This window comes from Eptesicus fuscus, chromosome 15 (genome assembly GCF_027574615.1).
Source record: "Eptesicus fuscus isolate TK198812 chromosome 15, DD_ASM_mEF_20220401, whole genome shotgun sequence".
In the NCBI taxonomy this organism is placed as follows: domain Eukaryota; kingdom Metazoa; phylum Chordata; class Mammalia; order Chiroptera; family Vespertilionidae; genus Eptesicus; species Eptesicus fuscus.
This window is the reverse complement of record NC_072487.1, coordinates 23,737,908-23,757,414: the sequence shown is the minus strand read 5'-3', so window position 1 is coordinate 23,757,414 and position 19,507 is coordinate 23,737,908. Positions and strand designations below refer to the sequence as shown.

General features: G+C 40.7%; 1 protein-coding gene across 1 annotated transcript in view; it reads right to left on the bottom strand.

The window, feature by feature from the left end:
- MPDZ (multiple PDZ domain crumbs cell polarity complex component) overlaps positions 1 to 19,507 on the bottom strand; it is a 183,624-nt gene that overhangs the window by 94,295 nt on the left and 69,822 nt on the right. The window contains exons 7-12 of the mRNA XM_054727012.1: positions 19,268 to 19,396; positions 17,488 to 17,697; positions 14,351 to 14,465; positions 13,920 to 14,008; positions 1,792 to 1,975; positions 922 to 993 (exon numbers count right to left, since the gene is read on the bottom strand). Coding sequence (XP_054582987.1) covers positions 922 to 993; positions 1,792 to 1,975; positions 13,920 to 14,008; positions 14,351 to 14,465; positions 17,488 to 17,697; positions 19,268 to 19,396 — 799 coding nt within the window. The remainder of the gene's footprint in view (positions 1 to 921; positions 994 to 1,791; positions 1,976 to 13,919; positions 14,009 to 14,350; positions 14,466 to 17,487; positions 17,698 to 19,267; positions 19,397 to 19,507) is intronic.

Here is a 19,507-nt window from a genome sequence, read left to right as displayed (position 1 = left end):
CTTTAGCCTAAATAATTTCTTCACCTATTAGTGTAAAAATGGCAGAGTGCAATTAACACCAGTGGATCTTACACATCTCACTCCAGGTATATCTTTGTAAACACAAATACTCCTTTAAAATAATAAAGGTAAATAAAAATTTCAGCAAAAAATAAATAATTTAATAATGGGGTAGTAGATATTTTAAAGAACTACAAAGCTTCAATAAAATTATTTCGTAGTCTTGTTCTTTGTTCAGTGGATTTAAGCTACTAAACTACCGAGAGCAGCCTGACAGAGAAGGGAGGCACATAGCACCCAGTCTAAAAAGATCACCACAACATTCTGGCATAATTACATATTAAAACAATGCTGCTCTAAAAAATGTTTAAACAGCTTCATGGAAACCTGGTTTATAAGTGAAAGAAATCTCAGAAAGGCTTAATTTCTCTCTAATATTCCTTTCGGAACCAATTTCCCAATATTAAAGTTTAGAACTTTTTTTTAAAATGGAGATGAAAAAGCCTCCCCAAATTGGAAAGTTTATTTACTAGTAGCTTATGCTTTACAGATTCCCTTGTATTTATTTTAAATATGCTTTATAATTTTATGTGTGCTTGTTCATTAAGATAGACATATTTTGGCTGTACAGAAATACTGGGGTTGAAATAAAAACCACGTATTTACTGATTGAGTCCCAAAGGGTTCTAGTTTTTAAAAATGTAGAAGAAAAGATCAAGTAAGAAAATATGCCAGCTATAAACGAACTATTTTAATCTACTAGAGCAATTAATCACATATATAAATAAGGATTTACAAACATCTTTTTGAAAGTGTTTTTCTGTAATTTACATTATGTCCATAGAGGCTTATGCACATTTATAAAAGTCATTTATCTATAAAGTATATAAAGGACAAAACAGCCTGGCTCCAGGTGTTTACCTTCTTCTTCAATGGGTAATGTGCTGGTGTTTCTCCTCAAACATAAAGAATCTTCATCTTTTTCATAATTTTCTTAAAGAAAAGAATATTTTAGTAGTTATATCTGTTACAGAATCACACATTTGAATTTTTCAAACTCTACTGTATATATCTGAATGCCTGAATGAGAAGCTGTTTTTGTAAGGAAACTCTTCAATAAACACTTATTCTTAAAGGAATGTTCTCGTGTTAATGGAACAAAGAAGTGATAAATCTCTCCTGTGATTTGCCTCCCTGTCTCCTCGTACTGTAAGAGGTAGTTTATGACGTAAGTACCAGAATGGTTAGCAGTTTGAGAAATGAAGCAGCACTTTCCAACCAACAGCCTGACTTCTACCAGTAAACCTTGAGCCCGGTGAGCTACATAGGGATGTCAGTGTTTCCCAGAAATGCTCATGTGTAAGCAGGTTATGAATGACATTTCTAAAAGGGAAATTAAAATCCGTTCCTTCAAGGAAAGGCTGAGGAGTCAGAAACATCCTGGGGCTCAAATGCATAATCCAGGCAGACAGGTTCCGCCGAAGGAGAAAACATGATGAGGACATTGAAAAAGTAAGGCAGGGACAGCAAGGTCAATGACTGTGTATGTTTCCAACTCGGAAATGGTGACTGAGTAAACAGGACGGGAAGCAATCTGCTTTATTCTGAAGTCCGTTCTATAGTTAATGAAGACATCGTTGCTCCAGTCCATCCCAACGTTATTCAAGTTCCTTTTTACTTGGTTCATACTAAATGGTGAAGACTAAAAACTATTCTTTAAATGATTGTAGAATTAGAAAAACACTGAGATGCTGTAAGGGGATAACCGAAAACCGGGTAACACGGCATTACCTTTGCTGATGCTGGCATTGGCAGGAGACAAAACCACATCTTTTGTGACGTCCTCCCTTGCCGTGAGCTCAGCTTCCTGCTTCGTTCCTCTACGCATCAGTGTCAGGTGCACGGTCTGTCCCGTGTGCCGCAATACCTCTACTGCTTGTTGGTTGGTGAAACCTTGAAGGTTTGTACCATCTACCTGGTAAGAACGAGGCATGTTAAACATTGAATGGATATTTGTATTACCGGTTCACCAAATGTGGAGTTACTTGCCTGTTCGTGTGAGAAGAATGGGGAGTGAGGATTCCCCTAGAAGGGAATGGGCTGACGCCTGTTTGGGGACCAGTACTAGTTTACATTCAGTAGAATCACTCAGTAGGGTTTTGTTTGTTTTGCTTACTACAGATTATGGGGTCTCATTTCTAGAAATTATGAGCTAACAGTTCTAGCATGGGCCCCAGGATTCTATACCATTAAAAATATTTTGTTTCCACTCCTCAGGTGATCGGGATGCACAGTCAAGTCTGGGACCCAGTTTTATGCAGGATAGAAAAGCAGAGAAGACAGTAACAAAAGTGGTCACTTGGAGTGCTAATGTTTTCCAAAATCATTACACACACACACCCTTTAAAAAAGGAAAGACAGCAAAACTGCACTCCTTTTAATTTCTTTGCCTCTTCAAAAATGTATGTGATTTTTTTCTAGTTCACAAATGACAAGACATTTGAAGAGGCCCCTGTGAGCTTTCCAAACTGAAGATATAATCATATGAACCTACTTGCCTTTCACAGAAAACTCCTTAGGACAATCAGTGCTCCCATCTCTCTCTCAGAATGGCCTGTGTCACTGTCCTCACATCCCATCCCTATTCTCATCCTGAACGATGTGCCTGATGCTCTGCCCTCCAGCCACCAAGGCCTCATTTCCTTTCCTCTGACACACGGGGATGCCCTCAGCCACGAGGCCTCTGCACGCTCTGCTCCTCAGTCCAGGCTCTCTGGGCAGCCCACTCCATGCATGGTCTCTCTTATCTGCTCACTTAGAAAACGCCTACCATGTACTAGGTCTCAATCCAATGGTTATTCCACAATTAACCTATCTTGTTGTCCCAGACCATAGTTAAAGCCCCCCATTAGCATTTCTCCTTCATAGCACAGAATTTTAATTTTAAATGTCAGATGTGCTGGTCACATCCGACACTCAAATATTTACTAAACGAATAAGAATCACAGTAAGACATAAATCAGCAGTCTCCAAGATGAAGTTCCCTTACGGCAGAGGTTCCAAGAAGAAGGTAATAAAACTTTCAATTAAACATTTAAAAATCCCATTTGTTTTACACACACACATATAATGTACATATTATTTATATATAAAACAATAAATAGTACACATATAAAACAATGTACATCATATATACACAGAGAGGGGAGAAAAGAGAAGGCAGGCATAATTTTAATACTTGCAAGTTAAACTTTGTATGATACTTTTGAGCTACATGAAAACTTGAACAAATGTCTAACTCTCTCCTCTTTCCTCCTACCAACACCCTGTTGATTCCCATTTAGAAAGATCCTATATAATAAAAGGCTAATATGCAAATTGACCCAATGGCAGAATGACTGGTTGCTATGATGCTCACTGACCACCAGGGGCAGACGTTCAATGCAGGAGCTGCCCCCTGGTGGTCACTGCACTCCCACAGGGGGAGCACCGCTCAGCCAGAAGCTGGGCTCACGGCTGGTGAGCACAGTGGTGGTGGTGGGAGCCTTTCTCACCTCCATGGCAGCGCTAAGAATGCCTTGGGGGATGTCCGCCTGTCAGCTTAGTCCCACTCCCCTAAGTTCTATTACACTTAAGCCAGCAGGCGGACATCCCCCGAGGTTTCCCGGACTGCAAGAGGGTGCAGGCTGGGCTGAGGGACCCCCCCCCTCCCGCCAGTGCACGAATGTCGTGCACCGGACCTCTAGTATATATATAATATACTAGTGGCCTGGTGCACGGATTCGTGCACATTGAATGAAAATAAATTAGAAGAAATATTTTAATATTGCTATTCACCCTTTCTCTATAACAGAAGTATCAACCAAATTCACGATCGACAAGGACAGATTGAAACACACACGAGCAATTGGTGCCAGCGAGAGCTTTGTATGTATCGTGCAACTTAGCCTTTTATAGATATAGAATAAACTTGTTTAATTAGACCTGCTTCTGACTTAGCTAAACTTTTTCCAGCCCAGTGAAGCATTCCAACTTCTCCTTCAGGTAACTGTCAGCAACACAGCAGTATATATCAACATGAAGCAGATTATTATTGTAGATCACTCAGGGAGAACACAGGGTAAAATATGTAACTGCAGCAGTGTTTGTCATTTTCAAGGTCCACCATTTCTTACTTCTTTTTAGTTGGGTCAAGTTTCTAAATCTCCATTTTCCAGCTAATGAAAAGAAAATAGGATTCTACCAAGTCTTCTATATACCTACTCCAGGACTTCTGTGAGGATCAAATGAGATGAGGCACGGGAAAATGCTTCACAAACATTTGGTTAAACTGTGAAATGTTTGCACCTGGCTATAAGGCAAGTTGTGTTCCTGGGCTAAATAAACTCCAAGGAGGCTAGTCGCTAGGGAGAGGAAGCCGGGCATTGCTACATGACATCATTATCCAGCACCCATAGTGGCCATTTCTGGGCTGGGCTGTGGGCCACGTTTTGTGCCATGGGGTCTCGGCAGCATTGGCTACAATTTTGTGGGCTGTCACCCCAGGGTGGTGGCAGGGCCTGTGTCCCACTTGGGGGAAGCTGAATGTTGCTTTGTTAGTGCCAGATCCACAGTGCAGTTTCTTTGTACATGGCCAGTGCCCTTCACAGCAGATCCTGCATTGAGCATCTGCCCCCTGGTGGTCAGTGCACATCATAGCAACCGGCCGGACAGTTGGAGGGACATTTAGCATATTAGCCTCATATATATATGTATGTATGTGTATACACACACACACACACACACACACACACACACATACACAAACACTAGTGGCCTGGTGCATGAAATTCGTGCACATTAAAGGGGGATTAATTAGAGGAGATATTTTAATATTGTTATTTGCCCTTTCTCTATAATAGAAGTGTCAGAGATGAAAGAAAATTAGTAAAATGTATATGAAAATCTTCCTCCTGTCAGAGTCTGAGGCGCACCATGAAACCCAGAATCAAGTCCCCACCCACCCACGTGTGCCTTGAAATCGCACGAGACCCAGACCTGGCCAGCCCCACCCCCATTGGGCTATATCCAGACCCAGCCGGTCCCACCCTTGTCAAGCCCCGGCGGGCAGGGGCGCAGCCTCCGGTTCCCTGGCCCAGCGCCAGGTGGGGGGCGCGCCTTGAGTTCCCCCGTCAAGCCCTGCCAGGTTGGGGGCATGGCCTAAGGTCGCCCGTCAAGCCCCGCCAGGCGGGGGCCGTGGCCTGAGGTCCCCCGGCCCAGGGCAGGAGGAGCAGCCTGAGGTCACCTGGCCCAGCACCGGGGCAGGTGGCACACCTTAATGACCCCCATCTAGCCCTGCTGGGCGGGGGGCGCGGCCTCAGGTCCCCTGGCCTGGTGCCGAGGTGGGGGGTATGGCCTCAGGTCCCCCGTCAAGCCCCGCTGGGTGGGAGGTGCAGCCTGAGGTTCCCCGGCCTGGCGCCGGGGCAGGGGGCATGGCCTGAGGTCCCACGTCAAGCCCTATGGGGGGCCCGGCCTCAGGTCCCTGCTGATTGCTCCTTAAGGCTCATTATGGGAACTTGGGCTTTGCTGTGGGTGCAGCCATCTTGTGTTATGGAAACCCCTGCCTCCATTGTGGGCGCCACCATCTTTATGATGGAGTGATGGTCAATTTGCATATTCCCTCTTTATTATATAGGCTATATATTGTATATTATATATATATGTAATATATAATATGCAATATGTAACATGTAATATGCAATATGTAACATATAATGTGTAATTCATTATATATATGTAATAACAGAAAACACTCCCACAAAATTGGAAGTCAAAGGAGAACAAAAAGTCCCAAACCAGAAACTTGGAAAAGAAACTTCTTCTCGGAATAATATGGACATAACCAAATTGAAGGCAGGCCACCTGAAACTCCCTATGTGAGGGAATAGCTTAAGAACTTGCATGCATATATGCATAACCCATGGACACAGACAATAGTGCAGTGAAGGCCTGGGGAGGTAGCAGGAGTGGGGAGGCAGGGAGCAATGGGGGTTGGGGGGAGAAGGTATCTGTTATACTTTAAATAATAAAGGTTTTTTTTTTTTATAAAAAGACCCTAACCAGAAATTCCAAAATATACACTAATGCAGGAGGCCACACCAAGCTAGGAGCATGCAGCAGCACAGAATTACATATATGTTATCAAATCACATCATACACAATGTGCGTATATACACAATTCCAACCACCTCCTGGCCACACAACAAACACAGAAGACAATCGCCCAGGACATAGGGCAAAGGCCCCATCATGATGCTCTAGCACTGGCTTTCTCTCTATTTTATTAATCTTAAGTGAAACAGTAAATCTAAACTTTCCCCTTCCTTCTTGATTTGCCAATTCCTGAGCCATCTGGATAAAATCTACACAGTCTGCACCAGGACCCATCTCAGCTCCCATTTATACAAGCATATTTCTTACTGACTATGACTAAAGGTCACAAGATGTAGAATTAGATGGCCCAGTCCAAAAGAGGGTGTGTGCACTGAAGCATCAGTGCAAGTGCCTTCCAATGAAATCATTATTGCAGTGAAAAGGAAAAAAATATATTTCCTGAAACTTCCCTTCGAAGAGATTCATATTTCCTTGTTTTTATGGAAGTAGGGATTACAGTTACAAAAATATATCTACCTAAAATGAAAAACATAACTCTTATAGTGATGGCAGTCAATAGAATTGACAGGAAATGGAAGACATTTTCCCATATTTCAGAGGAAAAGATTAAATAGATAAAAATCATCAGAGGAATAAGACTAATAATATAGGCTAATCCTAATAAATCAACATAATTATGAAAAGAATTCACAAGAAGAGAATAAGTGAGGGGGAAAATCAGATTAGGAGGTAGGGAAATTTACCTGAGTCTACAAATCATAGAGGTACATGAAAAACCAGAAAACAAAATGAAAACACCTAACATCTGTACATATCCTGGTATAATTTTTCGATCTCAAAGATTAAAAGAAAATTAAGAATCCACCAGCATCTAGGAAGCAGAGTAAGCAGGCTATCCATAGAATTTGTGATGAAGAAATAAACTGAGAGCTTTATACTCAGTGTAATGTATGTGAAAATGAAATTATGGTTGAGATGCTACTCTTACCTATATCCTGTGCTAAACTAAGTTGTGAGAGGGGCCACCAAGAAGAAATTTACATTAAGTGGTTAAGAACTCAACCTTGTGTACATTTAGGACATGAAAGAGCTGGGTTGTTACAGTAAGGGAAAATTTAAGAGGCCTGTTTTTGTTTTAAAGAGAGAAGTGTGCTGAGTCCTCACCACACCCACTTAGATGGTTCTTCCTTGACCCCAAGTCAGAAGAGCTGTGTCACCTCAAGGAGGGAAGGATGCAGGGGACTGTGTATAAGAATAAGAAAAAGGCTTTGACTATGAAGCAAGAGAAAATTGCTGTTATGTTGGGAACTGCTCAACAACCTGACTTTGTTGGAAAATAGACCAGAGGAATGCCACTGCCATGGAAAGCCAGGCTCAGGCCATGTTGAAACCCATTAAGAGCACCCAGTACCCCTCGGGAACAATGGTACCCAAAAGAAAGAAACTATGGAGTAAACTGCTGAGAAACAAGGGGCCAAAGGGAAGAGTAAGTTGGATGAAAAATCCACCATTTGCTATGTAAAGTTAAGTCAAATATCTCTACGAGGATCTCCCAAGAAAACAAATGTCAGAGATGGTAGTAGCACCAAAGACATTGCTATATAATCTAATAATAGACAAATATGCAAATTGACCGCACCTTCGCTACACCTAAGCCACGCCCACCAGACAAGCCACGCCCACCAACCAATCAGGATGAGTATGCAAATTGCCCCAACAAAGATGGCGGCTAATTTGCATATCAAGACAGCGTCCAAAGAAGCCAACAGCTGCAGAAGGGAGTAAAGCTTCAAAGAAGCAAGCAAGCGGGGGGGGGGGGCGGGGGGTGGAAGGGCGGGGCGGAGGCGGGGCCGGGGGGAGGAGAAGGGCGGGGCGGAGGCGGGGCCTGGGGGAAGGAGAAGGGCGGGGCGGAGGCGGGGCCGGGGGTGAAGGGAAACGCCGACGGGCTGGAGGAGAAGGTGAGGCGGGGGACAAGGGCGGAGCGGAGGCGGGGCTGGGGGCGAAGGGAAACTCGGGCGGGCTGGAGGAGACGGTGAGGCGGGTGATAAAGGCGGAGCGGAGGTGGGGCCGGGGGCGAAGGGAAACTTGGGCAGGCTGGAGGAGAAGGTGAGGCAGGGGACAAGGGCGGAGCGGAGGCGGGGCTGGGGGCGAAGGGAAACTCAGGCGGGCTGGAGGAGACGGTGAGGTGGGGGACAAGGGAGGAGCGGAGGCGGGGTAGAGTGCAGCAGGAAATCCTATTGCAGGATTTTTCCTGCAACGGGAAAGCTAGTAATGGAATAATCATGGACTTTTAATTCCAGACTTCAGTTCAAATTACTCAGTATCTCCATCTGTAATATGGGAATAATGGTACTTCCCAAAATTACAGTGCATGGCACTTTGGACCGGGAAGATACTCATCAGCTGATATTATTAGTACAGAGTGAAGAAGTGATTAATAAACATGAAAATCCCAAGCTTTCATGGGAGCAGTTTCTGTTCCATATAATTAGACCCATCATACCTAGGAGACAAGGTCACCAAAGCCTAAACCAGGCCCCAGGCCAGCTCTGCTCCCTCATTATAGAAGGAAGAGTTAAGCCGTGGCTTCCCATCCAATGGTGCCACAGACAAGACTGCAGTGTCAGAAAATTGCCTTTGTGCTATCTCAAGAAGAGATCTAACATTCTCACAGTGCACAGTACAGATGTATCAATTAACAGGAACCGTTATAGGGAGAAAAACTAGCTGGAACAATTCAAAAATCCCAGCTTCTTAGCACACTCAATTAGCTGGCCAAGCCCTCCTCCAACACAGCCTATACCTATCTTACCTAATAAAAGACAAACATGTAAATTGACCGTACCTCCGCTATGCCCACAGCCAATCAGAGTGAGTATGCCAATTAGAAGGCCAAAGATGGCGGCCGCCCAGCTGCTCCAGGAGCGGAGTGGCCAGGCGGGGCAGGACGCCTGCTACGAGAGGGAGGGCAGGGGAGAAGGGATCTACAGGAGCGGAGTGCCATAGAGAAGACAAGACTGCAGACTCCGGAGTTTGCAGCGAAGACGAAGATGGCAGACTCTGGCCGGAGTGAAGGCCTGGGTCCTGGGTGCCAGAGGAAAACCGGTGCTGGAAGCCAAGGGAAGGAAGGCCTATTGCACAAATCTCTTCATGCAACGGGCCTCTAGTATGTATAAAAAGTCACAGAACATCATAGGCAACATCTGACATCTTTCCATATTCACATGCTTGTTTAATAATATTTTAATTAATCATAACCTCATACTGCTTTTAGCCAAGTTCTCTGTATATCAATCTAAAAAGGATGAGTGTATGTATTTTTATTTAATGACAAGTTTGGCCAACTTTAAAAATAGAGTCCTTTTATCATATAATTCTTACATACTGATTAATAAAGTGGGGGAAACTGTGTTCATTTATTCTATTCTTTTCCCCTGTAGGGTCTATAGGAAACCCTAGGGGTCCACAGAGCACAATCTGTGAAACAGGAATCCTGCAAAAAAAAATTTAATGTTATAAAATAATAATTCCTCAAAATAGTAAGAAATAATTTATTAATCTTCTCACCACCTCAACAATTATAAAATGAAAATGATGTATAGCTCAAAACAGCTGTTACCAAAACAGAGATTGAGAAAAACAAATGCAGTTGTGAAAACACAACTGGTATGAAGAACTTGACTACCAGTATCTCAAAAGTCCACAAGATGGTGATATTTTGCACTAAATTAAGGCATAATCAAAGCATTTCATGATGCTCCCTAAGCATTTAAGGTGCTTCTAAAAATGTTGCTAAAAGTTAAAAATCAGAACATTGATGATGATGAATACAAGTGATTTTATTGAAAGAAAAAAATTTCACAAGAAGGCTGCTTCCACTTTTGGGTCAATAATTTCCTTTATCACTGACCTTGCCTAAGCAAAATTATATTTAAGGTTCCACTTATATAAGAATGAAAAGAATGACAAGGAGGAGGGAAGCTACTACGAGACTCTTTCAAATGTGTAAGAGCCTCATTTCAGGCCCTTAATAAATATCTGCTTAATTTATCAAATTGCACTTAGGTACAAAGTATTACACTAGGTATGTAAAATAAATGACTCATATGGTTTTCCTAAAAACTATACAAGAGATGTTTCCTTATTGCAATTTTGTAGGTGAAAGGAGCTTACTAAAACTTAAACATAAAGGTATATGATTCAGCAATTCTACTACGTCAGTGGTCGGCAAACTGCAGCTCTCGAGCCACATGTGGCTCTTTGGCCCCTTGAGTGCTCTAACGCCACTTCTTCAAAATAGACTTGCCCAGGCCGAAAACTGACTTCTGTGCATGGGCCACGAAGTTTCAACCGCACTGTACATGCGCGCCTGCACGTGGTATTTTGTGGAAGAGCCACACTCAAGGGGCCAAAGAGCCGCATGTGGCTCGCGAGCCGCGGTTTGCCGACCACTGCACTAAGTATATACCCAAGAAATGAAAACTTACATCTACACAAAACTTATACATGTAGGTTCATAGAGGCATTATCCCTCCAAAAGAGGAAGCAACCTAAATGCTCATCAATTGATGAATGGATAAATAAAGTGTGGTCTACCCATACAGTGGATTATCATTTAGAAATGACGGATTTCTTTATATGCTGTAACTCGGATGAACCTTGAAAACATTATGCTAAGCAAAAGAAGCCAATCACAAATGACCACTTACTGTATGATTCCATTCACATTAAATGTCCAGAACAGGAAAATCTACACAGAAATTAGATCAGCAGTTGTCTAGCGTTGAGATGATGGGGGAATTAGGGAGTAACTGCTAATGTATATGGGGGTTCTTTTTAGGATAATGAAAATACACTAAAATTGATTGTGATAATTGATACACAATTGTGAGTACCCAAAAGCTACTGAATTATACACTTTAAATGGGTAAACTGGATGTCATGTGAATTATATCTCAAGAGAATTTTAAAAAGCTTTCTAATGAGTTAAATTATACAGCTTAGGGAAAAAATACGTAGCTGTGTTTTCAATTTTTAATTCAGTATGAAATATGTATTTAGAGTCTGTATCTATTCATTCTCCTTTCCTTTCCTCCAAATAAAAAAACTTCAAGTAGTTAATTTTCATTGTACGTTGAAGTGGAGATACAGGGGGAAGGCCCCTTACAGGAACCAGTCAGTTCAGGGGCAAGCACAATCTGATCTTTATAGTCGATTAAGAGGTGAACAGATGCCGAAACCGGTTTGGCTCAGTGGATAGAGCGGACTGAAGGGTCCCAGGTTCGTATCCGGTCAAGGGCATGTACATTGGTTGCGGGCACATCCCCGGTGGGGGGTGTGCAGGAGGCAGCTGGTCCATCTTTCTCTCTCATCGATGTTTGTAGCTCTCTATCCCTCTCCCTTCCTCTCTGTGGAAAATCAATAAAATATATTAAAAAAAAAAAAAAAAAAAGAGGTGAACAGGTGCAGTTGGGAGCTGTAAAGAACTAAGCCCCAGAACTCAGGGAGTTGAATACAGGAGCAAATGTCAGAGATAAAGGACATTTCTATCTTTCCTGTTACATTATGGTAGAAAACACGTAACATAAAACTTACCATATTAACCTTTTCTAACCATACATACAGTTCAGGAGTGTTAAGTATATTCACACTTAACACTCTTGAACTGTATGTATGGTTAGAAAAGGTTAGATCAATAGATCTCCAGATGTTTTCATCCTGCAAGGTGAAACTCTGTACCCATTAAACAGCAGCTCCCGATTTCCCCCTCCACCCACCCCCTCAAAACAACCATTCTGCCTTCTGCTTCTATGACTTTGATGACTCTAGGCACTTCTTGTAAGATGAATCAAATAGTACTTGTCCTTTTGTGACTGGCTTATTTTACTTAGCATAATGTCCTCAGAGTTCATCCATGTTGTAGGATGTGGCAAAATTTCCTTCTTTGTATCATTAATTTTCCATTGCAGATACATCACATTTTGTTTATCCATTCATCCATCCATGGACATCAATGACACTTCCTTATCTTAGCTACTGTGAATAATGCTGCTATGACCAAGAACTATTCTATTCTAACATTCTACTTTCTTATAATCCCAAGGAAACCACAGAAACTTAATTAAGCTTAAACAAACACAGCTACTGTATATAATAAAAGCCTAAGCGACAGTTACGGCGGAACCAGCAGAATGACCAGTCACGATGATGCGCACTGACCATCAGGGGGCAGCTGCTCAACGCATGAGCTGTCCCCTGGTGGTCAGTGCACTCCCACAGCGGGAGCGCTGCTCAGCCAGAAGCCGGGCTCATGGCTGGTGAGCACAGTGGCAGTGGCGGGAGTCTCTCCCGCCTCCGAGGCAGCACTAAGGAGCATTCGAGCAGAGCGGAAAGGAGCAGCGAGCAGGTGGGCAGAAAGGAGCGAGGGGTCCCAGACTGCAAGAGGGTGCAGGCCGGGCTGAGGGACACCCCCAAGTGCACAAATTTTGTGCACCAGGCCTCTAGTCTATATATATAAAAAAGGCTAAGGGACTGCCGGTAGGTCTTACATGCACTGACCACCAGGGGGCAGATGCTCAACTCAGGAGCTGCCCAGCAACAGCATCTTTACAGAGTGCCCCCTCACACTCTGGGACCCCCCGGGGGATGTCAGACTGCCAGATTTGGCCTGATCCCCACAGGCCAGGCTGAGGGACCCCACCTGCCGGAGAGACCCCGCTCACTCCACAGACACCCTTCGAGTCCCGGTGCCACCCCAGGTGCAGCCAGCCGGGAAGGGACCGCAGGAGGTTGGCTCCAGGGCGTGTCCAGGTCGTCTCTCCCAGTCCCGCCCCACCGGCCATTTCTAATTAATTTCCTTTCAATGTGCACAAATCCATGCACAGGGCCTCTAGTATTAAACTAAACTGGCATTCCTCAAAATGTCTTCCAAAGGATATTAACATGTGTTTGAAGATAGAAAGAACCCATTATTACAGAAGTTTAGGAAACACTGATGTAAAAGATTTAAACAAGTTTCTTTATTGTAGAACTTCTCAGTCTTTGATTTTTCCATGTGCATTTTGAATCCCTAAGAGAATATATCACCTACAGTTTTTCTTGAAGTTTTTAACCAGGAAGCCCCTTTTGCAGGGTCTTTTGGGTTTATGTTCTAAGAAGGAGTTAGGTAGCCCCATTTCCAGTGAACACTGAACTGGAAGTTAGATTCTTTTGTACGCTGCCTTGAATAGCCATGTGCTCAAAGCCTAGTGATGTTACCACAATAAGAATGATGGGTTGATTAGAGAGGCTGGATCTTTTCTTTATTCTTGTATAGTCTTACAGCTAAAAGTAGCCTTGGTGATGGAGTCAACAATAACAGTGTCGTTCTGCTAACCTAAGGAAGAAAATGCACACTTCCCAAATTCAGATTCAAGCAAACCAGAGGTTATGACAACTGGTCTTTACCTTGGTGTCTGCAACTAAAGTCTATGACATGAATGTAACTAATGTATAGCTATTACATTCATGTTATAATCAGAAATCAGATATATCACAAATTATTCACAAATGAAGTCCCACCTTTAGAAGTGAAATCGGTAAAGCTTCTATTGAATGCTCTTAATTCCAAAAAAATAAAAATAAAACTGGTCAATGTAATGAGAGTCAAATTAACAAAGCAAGCTTAAATTAGTATCAAGCTAAATGTAGTTCTCAAAACTGAGTAAAGGAAGAGAATGCACTTCTCAATGATGACAATTAACAGCAAAATTAAATGTGCTACTTACTGCTATAATTTGGTCTCCAATTTGGATTCTGCCATCATGTTCCACAGCACTGCTCTTTGTAATACTCTTTACAAAGATTCCTGAAGGTTCTAAGATTGGAAATATATATATATATTTTTTACTATTTATGAAAATCACTCAAATAAATAATATCCATCCTCTAATATCCAGATATAAAGTCCTAATTTTGAGGAAATTTAATCAGCAACCCACACAAATAAAACCAGTAGTAGAAACAGGCCAGAGGATGAGACATTGGTTTTGTCTCATAAATACAAAATCACATTTACATACATTAAGTTGTTCCTAGAAAAGTTTTCAATCTGTTTATCTAATAATATAAAAATATACAAATATGATTCAATAACTCATAAGATAATTACATTAGAGGCAACTGTCAAGTTAAAAAAAATATTAATGTTTAAAACTACCTAGTTTTTTATCTCCAATGTAACCAGCAATGGTAATTCCTAATCCTTGGACATTTTTAGTGAGTTCTACATCAAATGTCTCACTGTCTTCACTTTTCTGAGTGGAAGCATCAACCTAAAATAAAATAGATAATACACAGAAAATAAACAGGTAAACAAACAAGATAACTAAAAAAGCCACATCTTTAGCCCTAACTGGTTTGGCTCAGTGGATAGAGCGTCGGCCTGCGGACTCAAGGGTCCCAGGTTCTATTCCAGTCAAGGGCATGCACCTTGGTTGCGGGCACATACCCTGTGGGGGGTGTGCAGGAGACAGCTGATCGATGTTTCTAACTCTCTATCTTTCTCCCTTCCTCTCTGTAAAAAATATCAATAAAAATATTTTTTAAAAAAAGCCACCTCTTTATTTTGGAATAAGGTGTAATTAGGTGTCAGAGAACTCTGCGGGAGGGTCACTGTGAGATTACTACTTCAGTCTTGTTAACGTGAACTGAGCATCGTTCCTTTGTGCTACAAGGGAATGTCAGCAGGAAACACACCCCCTATCACAGGAATACAATACTGTCTGTGTATACAAAACTTCAGAAATCAAATAGTTTCTTATTATCAAATTCTATTCTCCAAGACGCTCATCTGCATTTGTTAAGGATTTAGGAGGTTGAATGAACTCACATTTTTAATTCAGATCAAGTTCAAATCTGGCTTTGCTACTGAATTTTTCTAATTTTCAACTGTCTATCAGGAATAAGAATAACAAGTGCAGCTAACATTTACTGAGGTGGGCACAATTACTGTCAACTTTCCTCTGGGGAAACGGAGGAACATACACCTTTCCAAGGACAAACAGGAAGCATCCTAGCAGAGGCAGAATTCAGTGCAGACAGGCTGGCTGCAGAACCCCGGCTCTTGAATGCTCTGCAGAATGTAAAGCCCCAGGGGAATGCAGGGGCCCCTGTGTTCTCTCGGGACACTTTGCTACTGTCACTATCCCAAGTCAATAGTTGATTCTAAGTATGACTTCATCTATCCTTCAGAAATATTCTTAATAGACTGATTATTTTTTTTAAATATATTTTTATTGATTTCAGAGAGGAAGGGAGAGGGAGAGAGAGATAGAAACATCAATGATGAGAGAGAATCATTGATTGGCTGCCTCCTGCACGCCCCCTACTGGTGATGGAGCCCGCAACCCAGGCATGTGCCCTTAACCAGAATGGAACCCAGGACCCTTCAGTCCACAGGCCAACACTTTATCCACTGAGCCAAACCGGCTAGGACTGATGATTATTTCTTTAAAAAATCAGTGAAATGCACCCATGAACCATTTAAAATGGTCTCTGTATTTGTTTTGTAAATTCATACTTTAATTGTAAAAGCTATTTGTAAAGAAAGTATGCCTTTCTGCTATGACTTCCTTACTTCCTGCAATGATAGATGAAAGCAAGTTTCTCTAACATGCAGCATTGCTATTAATTCTATATGGGCCTAAAGGGCAAGAGTCCCTGAATTAAGCATTAGTGGATTAGTGCAATAAGTTCTCGTTAAGCTATTGGCATTATATACTAAAGGGGTGTCAGCATTTTACAGATAACCCTAAGAAGATCAGGACAGAATTCAGGCTATGGGTTTGAATAGACATGCTGGTTGGGGTTAGCTAGTAATGTTTCCTGATTTTTTTAAGTAAACTCTGATTGTATCTCACTGATAATTCACCTAAATGAGATATAATTTTATTGTAAAGTTTCATTTAGTTTTTCTCACTGCACATAATTATCTGTGCAAACTTAGCAAAAAGTTTAAAGTTTAGATAATTACATGAAAATGACAGGATGAAATCTGCTTCAATGGAAACAAATGTGTTTTCTATTTTTAATAAGACTTATGCGAGTGCTATTTTAGAGGGTGGCAATTTGACTATCGAATGGTTTTAAAAGGGGCACAAGCTTCAGAAATGATGATATGCACAGAATAGATATTTTTCTAAGCTTTCAATTACATCAAGTGGGTCTCGGTATTGCATTCATTTATATATGCTGAATAAAATGTTTTTGTTTACCACAAAAGAATGCCACTTAAATACTTTCATAAACAAGCTTTCTTTCTTTCTGCAAAAAATAGCAACCAAACTCAATCCTGAAAACAAGAGAATCATGGAAATTTCAAGTGTTCTAATAAAGTTTAAAAGGGTTTGTGGAGGAGGTTAGGATACTAAAAAAAGAATTCAAAGCAACTGGTTAGAAAAAAACTTCAATAGAAAAGAATCAGATGTTTTTAGAACTATTGGAGAAAAATGTAGAACTTACATTTGCTATAAAGCTAATCTAAAAATTGAGTGTAATTCTCTCCTTAAATATATGATTTCTAGATAAAATGGTTTTGTTGATTTTTTTATGCACTACAGTCATATTGTGATCTGAAATATTTGTGATAACCACCACATTCGAATAATTCTGAAATTTTCTAGCTCTTGTTATATCGTTACAAACATAGATGGGAGGCTATGCATATGGGTAAAGCTTTTGTTACAATCTCAAAAACATAACTTTTGTTTAAAAATTTATAACTGGGTGAAGGATAATGACTTCTCATTATAAATCTGATAACAGTTGTATGATATACCATAAAACAATATTAAAAGGTTTTAGTAAGCTTTATTTACCACACCCTATTGAGGGCCTTCAATGTAAGAGAAAGTATCCAACATTTTAGGTATTAGTAGCAAATAATTTCTTAAAACTTTTCTGTACTACATAACATTATCCTCATAAATGTACTGCTTAGAGAAAAATGCAAAATAGTCATCTAGAATTTTTTAAGCAATCGATTTTTCATCTTTACACATTATTCCTAATTAATAACATATTGTGCCAAAACATCTATTTGAATTTTGTTTCATTTAAAAAAAATGTATCTTTATTGTTCAAAGTATTAAAAATGTCCCCCTCTGTCTCCCCACTGACCCCTTTTAGCCCACACCCGCTGCCCCACCCTGAGGCCATCACCACACTAGTGTCTGTGTCAATCGGTTGTGCATCTATCACTAATATACGAACATTAATAAATCTGGTTTCCAAACAAACATCCTATCATTTAGGTGCTATTGTCTATGACCTACCCATTAACTTTCACCTACTTACCCGCATCTCTGGTGTAGAGGATGGGGATGAGGACACAGTGATGCCCAGAGAGGTGGGTGCTGCCGGTTCTTCTAGGGCACCTCTTGCAATCACCAGTTTGACTCTGTTTCCACACTGCCTGAGGACTTGTGCTACTTGCTCACTGCTCATCCCTGCCAGATCTGTGTCTCCGATCTTTAGAATGTGGTCTCCACTGCACAATCGCCCATGCTGAATAAAGAGAGATTGGTTTATCAGGCTTTGTTTTTATTACCTTCCTCAGAGAAGTCCTAAATGAGGGAAAGGGAATAAAAAAAATCAGTGATATGAAATATCAATCATAGGACACTAGACATGTGGCTGTGGTTTTAACTGTTGTGTTTTTTTAACTACATTTTTGAAGCAGCCTAATATCACTCAATGTGATATAAGTAACTAAAATTCACAAATATTCCTTAAATTGATAGTCGATATAAGCTTTTCAATTTGATTTCTACCTACTAGATACAATAAAATATTAAGGCTTTTTGTGAATTTTTTGAGGGGCAGAGGAAGAAAATGCCATTAGACAAAGATATAGTATAAGTCACTATACAAATATATATTACACAAAATACAGTATCAACCACAAGAAAGCAATGAATTAACACCACAATTTTCTGCCTTGCCATTTAAGTTATAAATATCTCTAAAGAATTCATCTGCAGATGATATCATGGTGAGGTAAAAATTCATATAGATGGGGCGTGGCAAGCAGTCTTAGAAGCCTCTCTACAGTGGCTACTAGGATTGTGTGCAAGGATGAAAATGTTCTGTATTGTCCAATACGGCAGCTACAAGCAACATGCAGCTATAGAGCACATGAAATGTAGCCAGACCAACTGAGGAACTAAACTTGTAACTTTATTTATTTTAATTAATTTAAATTTGAATTTAAAAAGTGACATCTGGCAATTACCCACAGTATTGAACAGTGTGGCTCTATACTGAAGATAAAACTTATTTATTACAAGTTTGTCAATGAAGGGGATTTCACCAGATACTGCTAGATATTGGCTAATATTTTTTAAAATGTCAAACTATTGTGTTACTGTCAATATCTCTGCCAATAAACCTGACTTTCACGTATGAATATGACAAATATTTGATGAACATGACTCCTAAGTAAGTTCAAATACACCTATAAAAGCAAACATCATTATGAAATGTTATAATCAAAGCACAAATATACTTACATCAGCTGAACTTGTCTAAGTAAAATATAAATTATAATAAGCAACTAAAATTTTGTCACATATAATCCAACATGGCACTTCCAGCATAAATGGCAATTCTTTGATGTACAACTCTCAGCGACAAAAACAGGCCGGGTCTCGTGGACAAAGACGACACCAGTGACCCAGCACTAAAAGGACAAGATGAATCTTGTGTTTTTTCCTACTACAGCAAACTATTCTTTTTTCAATAGTGTCTTGTGGCCATAAAACAGTTGACTAGGTTTATAAATTTGATTTACGATCATAAAATAAAGAACTGCTACCTCTACAATGATCAAAACCATAACTTGGGCTTTATAGTCTGGGGGTCTATTCCTTTAACTTAAGATCAATCTTCCCCTTTCAATGGTATTTCTCCCCAAGTCTAAAAAAACAATTTACGGACAGCCCAGCAAAACAGAAGAGTCTAACTCGATTCTTTGATATTACCTAAGGCCACAGCTTCTTATTTCTGGCAGATAATGTAAAAGATGAAGCCATGTTATTTAATGAAACAGCATGAACACCTGTTGGGAGTAGCTTACTTGATCAGCCACTCCTCCAGGCAGAATGGTTTTTACTATTACGCCAGTGGCTTTTCCTCCGACAATGCCAAATCCCAGACCAGATCCATCATTCACCAATTCAATAGTTTCCACATGCTGCCAGTGAACCTGAAAACAAAGCTCCTATAAGAATCTGCACATATTTAGGAAAAACTAAAATTTTCATTACAGTTGAGATTTCTGTGAAAGTTATTTTATGAATAGTATTAAATAATTGAG